Raw genomic sequence first — 13,411 nt, forward strand, 5'->3', positions numbered from 1 at the left:
CTCAGAAGTAATACCCACTTACATTGCCAGAGAGGTGTGCTAGTTCCCCAAACTGTCACCAATTCTGAGTGCGAACAGCCCCGGTACTCCTTTTCTCTATATTATACCACTGTAGGCGTACTCTGAGAGGAAGCATGAGATTAGTTACACCCAATTCCACTGATGCTCAGTGGTTTGGTCAGCATTTCATTAGTTTCTCTCAGTGGCTTGGGATAATTCAGAAGGTATTTCAGTGCCTCAGAAACATTTGTTCTGACACATTTGGTTTATATGTTGACATCAATCCACACAGTAGAAAACTTCACCTTCCCACGGTCTTGTATGAACTCAGACCTCCACAGATAACCTTTATAATAATGCCTCAGTTGAAGGACTTAGTTTAGAAACATGACATTTTTTAATTGGGAGGAATCTTAGACAACAATAGCTAAGATCTGGAACCAGCCCAAGTGCCCATCAGTAGACAGTAGATAGAAAAGCTGTGATAGAAACTTTTGCAGTTTATAGATAAGAATTAATTGATGCAAAAAGGGGTCCTTCAAAATAACCCCACAATTAATACTAATGATCATGTTAAAAACAGTTACCAAAGGTGCTTATACATGCCAGGTGCCGTGAAGTACTAAATATGTACTATTCCTAATACTCTCAACAATCTGTAAAGCTGCAATTATTATCCCGGTCCCAGAAGAGGAAGCTGAAGGTAAAAGAGATTAAATGACTTGCCCAATAGCGCAGTTATGTAAAGCAGATTTAGATCTACAACTGAGGTCCCTGACTTCTGTAAAATGTTCTTTCCTTATCATTCTTCCCTCTCACCCTGTGAACTAGAGAAGCATATTAATGCAGTTAAGGTTTATATTTTTATAGAAAGTAGTACTGTATTTATTTCTAAGTAGATCCATTCTCTATAGTTTTTTTACCCTAAATAGAGTCTTCATTACCCCCATTCTAACTTTTTTACTCTCACTCATTTCTACGTTCAGTATTCAATTTAACTCAAGCTATTTCTTAGTAGTTCATAATATGTGGGTTTTGGTGACATCGGAGCTCCTTTCTCAAAAATATTCAAGGATGAAACACCAAGTCTCATACAAAAAAATAGATCTAGTCTCAGACACAAAGGAATTTAAAAATCTAGACAGTAGCTGAAGTCCTATACTCTCAATAAATAAAACAGTATACAATATTTATATAGTATGAACTATAAATATAAAGAGAATTAGAGATTAACATAACCTACGCCATTAAGTATTTTTAATTGAACATCATCAAAACAGTAGGAAGCACAATATAATGAAAGTCATCTAGACCAGCAGTTGCCAACTGGTGGTCCACGGAGGTCCGTAAGGTTGGAAACCGCTGACCTATACTGCCACCTTCTGAGCTTGGAGTAGCCATGGGACAGTTCTGGCCAATGAGGAAAAAGTCAGAATCTGCTGACAGATTCATAAGAAAACTCTTATTTTTCCTAATACAGCTACAGCCCCTGGTCATGCCCTTTTCGTTCACCCTCCTTCTTGCCTTCAAAGCAGATATAAATGACTAGAGCTATAACACCCATCATGTACACATGAGTGGATGGCTAAGAGTATAACTAACATTGGCTCTGATATCACTGAGCTACTGATCATTGAAGACTAAATATCAGTAACCGCCCAGCCGGTGTGGCTCAGTGGGTGAGGGTTGACTTATGAGCCAAGAGGTCACAGTTCGATTCCTGATCAGGGCACATGCTTGGGTTGGGGGCTCGATCTCCAGTGGGGGGGGGAGAGGGGGGTGCAGAAGGTGGCCAGTCAATGATTCTCTTTCATCATTGATGTTTCTCTCTCTCTCCCACTCCCTTCCTCTCAGACAGTAGTATGATTTTTGTATAAGCCATTAGAGTTACACTTTCTGTCACAAAAAGATGAAAGTAATTCCAAGTAACATACAAGTCCAGAAATCTAGCCATCTTTGGCATTTACCAGATGTATATGGCCAACGGGCAACTCATCTACCTTTCTGCCTACCTACTTCCCATAAACAAATGAAAAGATATTTCCAGTGCTATGAAATACATTACCATAACATTATCACTGCCTTTGACCTACTGATACCTTTCTTCTCTTTGACTTCTATTCAAAGGACCCTTACTGAAAGATTCCCCAGTGACTGACAGTGGTTAAAATTCCCCTTCTACCAGGAGAAAGTTTTCCTGTTCTTGTGAACAAACATGCTGAAGACATGGGAAAATGTTGGGTTCCCATGATCTTAATGTCTAACCCAGGTCACTGGGAACACTTCCCAGGCAGGAATGTAATGAAGACAACTAAAGTTGGGGGAGGGAAGAGGCAGGAATGTAATTTTGCAGCAACCCCACTTACCCTCCTGAAAACCATGATTCCACCAAAGCATGCTGCTGAAAACCACCTGGAAAGTATTCAAGTTTAACCCCTAACACCCCTTTTCCTTTTTTTACTTATGGAGCTACACTGCTAACCTCTTTGGAGGGCAATTTGCATTTTTCTTTTTGAGAGATCTTGCCAAACATAAAAATTTATCTTACAGGTATGTATTTATGCATATATGTAAGTATAAGAACATTCACTATAGAATTGTGCATAAAAGCCAAAAAAACTGAAAACTCAAATTCCACCAATAAGAGATTTGTTGTATAAACTATGGCACAAACGTATATATTAGGTAACTTTATATGTGCAGAATAAGCTCCAAGAGCTACTGAATGAGAAAAGCAAAATGCAGAAATGTGTGCCCCCATTCATGTCAAAAAGAGAGAAAAGAGTAATATATACTCATTTATACCTTAGTATATACACAGACTGTTGTGGAAGGAGACTCAAAAATGTTAACAGTATTTGGGTCTGGGAAGAGAGCTGGGAGTTTGGGGTCAGAAGACTTTCTATTATATGAACTTTTATACTCTCTGAATAGGTTTTATTATATAAATGCATACCATTTCAGTTTAAAGAACTAGTTAAACAGCATTTATCTCCCCCTAATTCTATGTTTCTAGGGCTTTCTGGAATTTTATTAAGCATTCTTAAATCCAGCAATAACTGTTAAAACTCTTGATTTTTTTAAATAATGCTTCCCATTTACATGGTCTATAAATTAACTACTAACTCTCACATATACAAATGTTACATATTCTCTTTCTTTAGTAATGTTTCTGTATAAAAGTTAAATTGGCCCGGACAATGACTTAATAAAAAGGTATGCAAACTTGAAAAAAGCTAAAAATAATAATAGCTATTAATTACTGAGTATTTATGACATGTCAGGCACTGTTGGCAGTGTTTTACATTAAATCACTAAATCCTCACAATTACCCTATGAAGTAGGTACTGCTATTACCTTCATTTTACAGAAGTGGAAACTGAGGCAAAGATATTTATTACTTATTCATGGTCACAACACAGCTAAGAAGTAGTAGAACCATAATCTGAATCCAGACAGGCTCTAAAGGGTATGTCTTTATCTACTGCACCACCCACTACCTTTCATATTTATTTTAAAATAGATATTTGTATAGATATCAAATGTCAAGGAGCAAGAGACAAAACCATTTGTAAGTAATAATATATTTCAAATACTGCTGTCTACTATAGGCCAAGCACCTTATCAGGCACTTTATATAAATCATCTCATTTAAACTGAATTAACAATATAGAAAGTAGCTATCATCATCATCATCATCATCATCATCATCATCACGATTTTACAAATAAGGAAACTGGCTCAGAGAAGTTAAGCTACTCCAATTACCAACTAGTATAGCAGTGTTGAGTTTTAAGACCAGGTCCATAGGATTCCAAAATCTGGAATTATTATAACATGCAAGATTTTCCTATAAATATTTCTTCAAAAACGAGGTAGTCTTTAACAAAATATTGCAAACCGAATCCAGCAGTACATTAAAAAGATCAGATACCATGACCAAGTGGGATTTATTCCAGGGATGCAAGGTTGGTACAATATCCACAAATCGATTAATGTGATACACCACATAAACAAAATGAAGAATTAAAACCACATGATCCTATCAGTAGATGCAAAAAAAGCATTTGATAAAATCTAACATCCATTTATAATAAAAACTCTCAGCAAAGTGGGAATAGAGAAAACATACCTCATAGTAATAAAGGCCATATATATGTATATATAGCCAGTGGCCATAACACCGTAACGACCAAACGACCGGTCACCAGGGGGTGTATTGATGGGTCCCGCCTGCGGTGGCACAGCCGAGTCTGGGGTCTCACACGATTTCGCGCACTGGGCCTCTAGTATATGATAAACCCCAACCAACATCATACTCAATGGGCAAAAACTACAAGTGTTTCCCTTAAAACTGGAACCAAGACGGGGATGTCTGCTTTCACTATTCTTATTTAACACAGTACCGAAGTCCTAGCCACAGCAATCATACAAGAAAAAATAAGTCATCCAAATTGGAAAAGTAAAACTGTCATTATTTGCAGATGACATGATACTGTGTACAGAGAGCCCTAAAGATTCCACACAAAAACTACTAGAACTGATAAATGAATTCAGTAAAGTAGCAGGATACAAAATAAATATACAGGAATCAGTTGCTTTTTTTTTTTAATCTTCACCCCAGGATATTTTTTTTCCATTGATTTTCAGAGAGAGAGAGTGGAAGGGCAGGGGGAGAGGAAGAGAAAGAGAGAAAGAGAGAGAGAGAGAGAGAGAGAGAGAGAGAGAGAGAGAGAGAGAGAGAGAGAGAGAGATGAGAGACATATCGATTGGTTGCCTCCTGCACTCACCTCAACCAGGGCCGGGGGATAGAACGTGCAACCCAGGTACATGCTCTTGACCAGCCGTGGGCAAACTACGGCCCGCGGGCCGGATCCGGCCCGTTTGAAATGAATGAAACTATTGAAAAAAAAGACCGTACCCTTTTATGTAATGATGTTTACTTTGAATTTATATTAGTTCACACAAACACTCCATCCATGCTTTTGTTCCGGCCCTCCGGTCCAGTTTAAGAACCCATTGTGGCCCTCGAGTCAAAAAGTTTGCCCACCCCTGCTCTTGACCATGAATGGAACTCAACACCCTTCAGTGCACAAACTGATACTCTAACCACTGGGAAATGCTGGCCAGGGCAATCAGTTGCAGTTTTATACACCAATAATGAAATATCAGAAAGGAAAACTAAGAAAACAATCCCATTCATAATTGCTTCAAAACAAAATAAAATGCCTAGGAATAAATTTAACTGAGGAGGTAAAAGATCTGTACTCAGAAAATTATAAGACACTGAAGAATGAACATAATTAAAATGTCCATACTAAGCAATCTACAGGTTCAACACAATTCCTATGAAGTTACCAATGCAATATTTCACAGAACTAGAATATTCCAAAATTTCATATGGAACCACAAATAGCAAGAACAATTTTGAGAAAGAAGAAAAAAGATGAAGGTATCATGCTACCAAATATCAAACTATACAAGAACTTAGTAATTAAAACAGCATGATACTGGCATAAAAACAGACATATAGCCCTGGCCAGTTTGGCTCAGTGGATAGAGTGTCGGCCTGCAGACTGAGGTCCCAGGTTCGATTCCGGTCAAGGGCATGTACCTGGGTTGCGGGCACATCCCCAGTAGGGGCTGTGCGGGAGGCAGCTGATCAATGTTTCTCTCTCATCATTGTTTCTAACTCTCTATCCCTCTCCCTCTCTGTAAAAAAAATCAATAAAATATATTTAAAAAAACAAAAACCAGACATAAAGATCAATGGAACAGAATAGAGCACCCAGAAATAAACCCACATCTTTATAGTCAATTAATATTTGATAAAGGAGGCAAAAGCATACAATGGGCTAAAGAGAGTCTGTTTTAGTAAATGGTGATGGGAAAACTGGATAGATATATGCAAAAAAATGAAACTAGACCATCTTCTTATACACAAGAATAAACTCAAAACAGATTAAAGACTCAAATGTTAGACTCAAAACCATAAATATCCTAGAAGAAAACATAGGCAGTCAAATGTCAGACATTTCATGTAACAATATTTTTTCTGATATATCTCCTTGGGCAAGTGAAACAAAAGAAAAAATAAACAAATGGGACTACATCAAACTAAAAAGGTTTTGCACAGCAAAGGAAACCATCAACAAAATGAAAAGACAATCCACTGAATGAGAGAACATATTCTGTTCTGATAAGGGCTTAATATACCAAATTTATAAATAACTTATAAACTTCAACACCAAGAAACAAACTAACCACAATCCAATTTAAAAAGGGTCAAAGGGCCCAGCTGGTGTGGTTCAGTGGTTGAGCGTCAACCCATGAACCAGGAGGTCACAGTTCCATTCCCTGTCAGGGCACATGCTAGGGTTGTGGACTTGATCCCCAGTAGGGGGAGTGCAGGAGGCAGCTGATCTTTATTTGGGTGAAATTTTAAAAGCAAATGCACATTCATTGAGAAGTCTGACTTTCCTCAACAAAGGGTGATAGCACAAGTACACGAACAAAGTCAAAAGTAACGAAGGGTTATTGCCACTTTCACCGCACTGCCTCTCCCATAATAATAACTACAGAATGTAAAACCTTCAAAAATTGAAGAGCGCAAAGCCTAGAGGAAATGGAGCAGGCCAGGGCTAAAGCCAACTGTTTAAATGAGAGAGCCCATACATGGTGGGAACTGGATGCCTTCCTGCACCCCTTAATCAAGATTGAATTTCTGTCAACACGTCTCACTGGGGAGGGGCAGGGGGAGGCACATGCGTCAACCACATTCCCCCAAACAAATTAAACTGCCAAGCAAAAGAATCAGCATCACATTTCAAAATTATCTAAATCCATCATAGCTTCAGAGTCCTGCAAACCTAGGAACATTGTAAGTGAAAAAAATAGCTCTTTCTGACCAATAACTCCTACAATAGAGAAAAAAGCCTCTCCGGTATGTTATGAACTAGTTTCCTTTTAAAAACTGCCTACTAAGTGCCACCCATCATGTCATATACCTTATTTTTGTTTCCAAAAAATAAAGACTAAAAGGATATACATAATGCCCTCCCTTACGAAACTCATAGTTGAGTGGAGAATACAATTATAACACAGTGTGATCCTTGCTATAAAAGGGGATAAACCAAGAACAACTAAGGATAAACTACAGAAGTGCAGAGAAGCATAACAGAGTAAAAAAGAGTCAGAGCCCAGCCAGCGTGGCTCAGTGGTTGAGCATCGACCTATGAACCAGGAGGTCACGGCTTGATCCCCAGTATGGAGCATGCAGAAGGCAACCGATCAATTATTCTCTCTCATCAAGGATGTTTCTCTCCTTCCCTCTCCCTCTCTGAAATCAATAAAAATATATATTAAAAAAAAGAAGAAGAAGGGTCAGAGCATGCTTCCTGGTGGAAGTGATACCTAAAAAATACAGTTCTACCGGGTAAGGATGAATGGCAACTTTTTATAGGGGAAGAGATAAATGGAAAGAGGAAACAAATGGGGGGGGGGGGGGGATACACAATTGAGGAAGACTGCAAAAGAAGCAATGCTACCTGTTTCCACAGTCATCTGATATTAACCTCTGTTACCTCCTGTCTACCTTTCTTCACTCTAAACCAAAAATAACTCGTCTTGACAAGCTCTATAAATCAAAAGGTGCAGGTTCCGAAGTGAGTGGAAGGAAGTGTCAAAAGGGTGCATTCTACGCAAGGCTGAAATAGTGAACTGGCAGCTCCTAAGTAAAACAAACACTTTGGTGTGATAGATGTTCTCAATTGAGAATCTCAATATCCAGCTTTCGAGCTGTGTCTTGCCTATTTCTATTGCAGGAAAAATCATGAGGTAAACAAATAGAAATATCATAGAGTAAACAGAGCAACTCAAGACTTTATTAGAAGCGTAGTTAGTTAAGATGGTCCCATCCCAGACAGTGCCATTTCCCCAGGGACACCCTCTCCTACTTTCACAAGGGAGAAGATATCCTATTACATACCACAAGTTAAATAGAGTTGAGTTATTTTCATCTTACCCAGAGAGAAAACACCTACATTTTTTTTTTTTTTTTGTGCATAAGAGATCAGCAGGAGTCAGTAAATGGAACATAATCCAGCGTGCAATTGTAACTGTTAATCTAAGTCACAAACTAAGTCTGAAGGAAGTTAATGGACTTTGTGTTTCCACATTTATGTTTACTAATTTCTGTGTTGAAATTTGATCTGTTTACAGAAACAGATCTATGAAGCTTCCAAAATTGGGTCAATTTAAAACCCAATGGCAATCCCTCCCTGTCCAAGCACTCTGAAATCAGCACAGAATACATAGACAATTGTTCTAATTCATCACTGTCCAGACACCTCAAACAAATATATTTTTTTCTATCACTTCTCTCCTAAACTTGTGTTTCAGATCACTCTCTTTGAAGACGTACACTCAGTTCTGCTTTATTTATACATTGATTCTATAAACCATAATCCACTCTTATATGACTAATAGAACCTGGATAGAATTCAATGCCATTTACCTCTAGGCCAAATAATGACACAAATCTTTGTAAAATGTTAGTGTTCTGATATTCCAAGAGTAAGAAGCTGAAAGCGTTTGTAAGGATTGACAGTGGGGTTGCAGGTTGTAATCCTCATCAATTCTCAATCACTCCATCTTGTAGAGAATTATATTCTTCAAAAGGTTTGGGAAGCAGAACCTAAAAAAGTGGTCATCTGAGGTGACAGGGAGTGAGGTCAACAGTGATAGGGTCAAAAGATTTTTAAATACTACAAATCTTTTTACATTATTTTGATTTTTGCACAATGCAAATGTATTACATATTTTTAAAATATAAATTTGTGCCTGTATGGATATATACTGTCAGTGGGTATGTGAATCAGCATAATTTTCCAATGAGGCAATTTGGTGTTATGTACCAAAGGAATAACACATAACCATTAAAATATGTTCTACAGAATTTTAATGGCATGAAAAAAATGTTCATTAACTATTGGGGGTTGGGGGGAATAAAGGTTTTCAGTGAATAATTTTTTAAAACTAAACATAGGCACAAAGAACACTGGAAAGAAATCTATCAAAATGTTAGCCACAGTTTATGAGATGGGACAATGGGTTATATTGTTTTCTTTTGCTTTCCCAATATTAAATAAATTTTCTTCCAAAACATGTTATTTTATAAAGACATATTAAACTTACTTAAATGCTTCTGAAGCTAATATATTAATGTTCCTTTATTTTTAATGTAATTCACTGTGGACACAAACTTACCTGTTAAGTCCAATCAAAGTTGCAATATACTTTCACCTCTCTTCTGATATCTTGAAGTCTAGCAAGTACTTCTTATCAAGAACCTGAGAGAAAAATAATAATAATAAAGAAAAAGAAACAAGAACCTGGGAGAAGCAGAAAGATGAAGAAACAGGTTCAAGTTCTCTGTAGTAAAAAAGGTTAACAGAGAACAGGAAGGAGCTCTAAGATCAAGGATACCCACACTCAAAACCAGAGTTCTCTGAGAGTTAAGGTCCAAATAGCAAGGATCCCCCAAACACCAAACTTCTTAACAGACTGTTGTTCCATCAGTGTAAAAGTGTTCTTAAATTTTGGGAGGGTATATTTGCTGTCTCCTGGTGTCTTTCATATTACCTACTCCCACTTTAGAGCAACTTCCCAAAACCTGCAATTTAGGAACATTGACATCAAGGGGTGGTAGTGTGCACTTCTATCCTATTCAAATAGGACAAACAGCAGGCACACTTAAAATATGAAAAACACTTTTCCTAGGTGTGTTGGATTTCTTTAAGTAGAACTAGCATTCTTTTAAAATTTTCCAAAGTAAGCTTCTACATACAACTTTACACCTTTCTCACTAATCTTTAATGCCCTCCTAATCAAGTTTATCTACCAAAACAGACAAAAGCAGAACCCCTTCCAGTTTTCTACACCTTTTTCACAGAATACCTTGGGCTGCTGATCTCTATGTCCCTGTCACAAACACAGATCTATTCATAAAATTGCTCCCTGTCGTCAATTCTGCTTCCTACCTTTACCCACGGCAAAGAAAATGAAGGCTGCCAAGGGGCACTTGAACCTCTCCTCCTTTCTTCCCCAGCAAGTCAGAAAGAATTAGGGAAGAGACCCAGAAAAGGCTGGAGAAAAAAAATATGGATATAGAACAGTGATGGCGAACCTTTTGAGCTCAGCGTGTCAGCATTTGGAAAAACCCTAACTTAACTCTGGTGCCGTGTCACATATAGAAATTTTTTGATATTTGCAACCATAGTAAAACAAAGACTTATAATTTTGATATTTACTTTATATATTTAAATGCCATTTAACAAAGAAAAATCAACCAAAAAAATGAGTTCGCGTGTCAGAGGTGACATAGGTTCGCCATCACTGATATAGAAGAAGTCTGGACTTCTCTGGGTTCCTACACAAGAAATGAAGGACCTTCCCACGTAATCCCCTTTCCTGGAGAAGCTTAATTGCAACTGTAGAGTAAATTAATTTTAAGGTTAGAATAAAGACTTGCGCCTAAGGCTGGCCAAAGTAACTCTATTTATATAACTTGAAAGTTTAAACAAATTTACCAACCGAATCTTAATGTCCACTTTTTCATACCTGCAATTTGATAGTCAATTTAGAAAATGCCCATCTGCCTGTTCAGTTCAGTAGATATTAAGTGGGTGATTTCTATGCACCAAGACTGTTCTAGTTCCTGTCTCACAAACTGTGCTTATCAAGAGCCAATGTATGTCCCACCTGCTTCACAAAGCCACCCTTGTCCATTTCTAAGCTTCATTAATCTCCCCCGCCTCTAAATTGCCAGGGCACTTACAATACAAAGCAGTACAGCACTCAGATGCCGTCTTGTCCTCAGCAGGACTGATTTGGGGGGGAAGTCCTTGGTACTTAATTACGAAAACGGTCGTGATAAAAAGAAACCACATTATCAAGAAAAAGGGGGCAAACCAATCCTACGATACTATAGCCTGGTTCACACTTCTTTCCTCTCCTGCCTATAAATGTCCTAGGTTAGAAGCAGAAATTGGAAAGGCTATAATACCTAGTTTTTAGATCCAAAGGGGATGGCCAGGCAAATACAGATAGTACAGAATTAATTTAAAATCCCAAGTAGACACACAACTCCAAGTGGAATTAAACTCTCCCTTGAGTATGTTCTCACACCACCTCGATGATCTAGTTCTGAAATGTGGTTGTCTGCGACCACCGCTATTTTCCTCCCCCAAAAGCCACTCTTCTTGTTTCACCCATTTCTCTACGTTTGTCTAGGTTGTGGGCCTCAGTTTCCTCTTCTACAGGCGGAGCAACGAATAGCACTTCTTTGGCTTGATGTGGAAATTAAATGAGAAAGCGCACGCAGAGTGCTTAGCCCAGTAAATGCTTATTTCACGTATGGAATAACACTGACACCACTGCTACCAGCCTACGGCCTCCCGCACATCCTTCTTCCCCTATTTCCCACGGTCGGTCTCCATCTCCACTTCCAGATACAGCCCGCTAGACTCGGCCCGGGCAGGCTTCTCGGGGAAATCCGGTAAGGAGAAGGGTGGCCGGAAGGCCGGCTCCCACTCCGCCCCTGCCTGGACGGCGCCCCACAACAAAAGCCTCCAGAAGCCCGGGCTTAGCAACGCGGACCGAACTGCGGGCTTGGAGGCAACCTCCAGCCGTTCGACAATCAGGAAAAGGCACCCCCGCGCCCGGCTGCTTCCCTTTTCTCCCCACGGCTCACCTCCTCTCATCGGTAACGGCGAAGCGCCCGCAAGAACCGCCGCGGGATTTATTCAATGCCGTTGAAAATTTGAACCCAGGCTCTCCAGCCGAATGCACCAATCAGACTGCCGGAACTTGGCAATCCCAGCCTCCCGATTGGCCCTCCAAATCGCTTGATGCCGGAAGTCAGGGTAAGGGGAGAGCAACCACCCTCCGGAAGGCTCCTGGGAAATGTAGTCTCAGGAGCTATCGGGAGCCCATTGGAACAGCACTAATAAGGATTTACTACAAAGCCCAGAATGCTCAGCTCCAAATTCTTTGGGGAAGGTGGTACCAATTGAAAAGACGGGGAGTCGAGTTAGGTAACAAAACAGCGCCCATCCTGGACCTCCCCAAAACCTTTACGGAAGAAAATTATAATTTTATTTTTTTTTCCTTATAATTGTGCATTGTGCCTGATATTCGTAGGAATTCACTTCCATTTTAATATAGAATCCCCTGCCTGCAACATAGACTCGCCCTCAGCTTCTCTGCCAATGAAGGAGGCCCTCAAATTCTTAATACAGTCCACGACCTGATATTACTGGTTTAAACAGCGGTTTATTGGGTTCCTTGTTTTTTCAGTTTTAATTCCAACTACGTCTCGAGTGTTGTTATCCTTGTATTGTAGGAAAAACCACAAGAACTCAAAGAAGTTGAGTACACATGTCTAATCACGTAATAAGTGGAGGAGATAGGATTTGAATTAAAAATGTCTGGCCCTGGCTGGTGTGGCTCACTTGGTTGGGCATCTGTTTCTCCCTCTCCCTTCCTCTCGCTCTAAAAAATCTATTTAAAAAGAGAACCAAATAATAATAATAATAAATTAAAAAAATAAAAATAAAGAGAGAACCAAGCGCTGCCAGCGTGTCTCAGTTGTTGAGTGTCCACTTATGAACCAATAGGTCAGGGTTCGATTCCGGTCAGGGCGCCTGCCGGAGTTGCCTGCTCCATCCCCAGTGTGGGGCGCAGGAGGCAGCCAATCAATGATTCTCTCTCATCATTGATGTTTCTCTCTCTCTCTCTTCCTCTCCCGATTTTTGATTTTTTTTTCTTTTTTTTTTTTAAGTGCAGGTACCTGGGTTGTCCGTTTGATCCCCATCCAGGTCAGCTGATGCTGGAGGCCACCAATGGATTTGTCTCTCTCACACCAATGTTTCTCTCTCCCTTCCTCCCTCCCTCCCTTCCACTCTCTAAAAAATCAGTGGAAAAAATATCCTCGGTGCCCTAACCGGTTTGGCTCAGCGGATAGAGCGGATAGAGCGTCGGCCTGCGGACTCAAGAGTCCCAGGTTCGATTCTGGTCAAGGGCATGTACCTTGATTGCGGGCACATCCCAGTGGGGAGTGTGCAAAGGCAGTTGATTGGTGTTACTCTCTCATTGATGTTTCTAACTCTCTATCCCTCTCCCTTCCTCTCTGTAAAAAAATCAATAAAGTATATTTAAAAAAATATATCCTCAGGTGAGGATAAACAAAAATAAACAAGAACAACAAATCCAGATGAGTACAAAAGATCTAGTTTCTTCAAAAAAAATAAACTGCAAGGTTTTTTGTTTGCTTCAATTGGTTTTTGGGGTTATTTTTTAGTACTCCTTACTTATAGAGATATGTATAGAAATGGAAGGGATACAATGACTC

At 39.4% G+C, this 13,411-nt stretch overlaps 1 protein-coding gene across 4 annotated transcripts in view; it reads right to left on the reverse strand.

Annotated features, from left to right (window-relative positions):
• TPX2 (TPX2 microtubule nucleation factor) overlaps positions 1 to 11,841 on the reverse strand; it is a 62,750-nt gene extending 50,909 nt beyond the window's left edge. The window contains exons 1-3 of one of the 4 annotated variants that reach the window (XM_036322790.1): positions 11,753 to 11,841; positions 9,268 to 9,350; positions 8,516 to 8,695 (exon numbers count right to left, since the gene is read on the reverse strand). Coding sequence is in view for 1 of the 4 variants with exons in the window: in XM_036322787.1 (XP_036178680.1) it covers positions 4,791 to 4,832 (42 nt within the window). In the remaining 3 variants the exon portion in view is untranslated. Of the gene's footprint in view, positions 1 to 4,790; positions 4,896 to 8,515; positions 8,712 to 9,267; positions 9,351 to 11,752 lie in introns of those variants that run through there. The other 3 variants (XM_036322788.1, XM_036322789.1, XM_036322787.1) reach the window with 3 other exon arrangements.
• Between the last annotated feature and the right edge of the window lie 1,570 nt (positions 11,842 to 13,411).

This window comes from Myotis myotis, unplaced genomic scaffold (genome assembly GCF_014108235.1).
Source record: "Myotis myotis isolate mMyoMyo1 unplaced genomic scaffold, mMyoMyo1.p scaffold_m19_p_9, whole genome shotgun sequence".
In the NCBI taxonomy this organism is placed as follows: Eukaryota; Metazoa; Chordata; class Mammalia; order Chiroptera; family Vespertilionidae; genus Myotis; species Myotis myotis.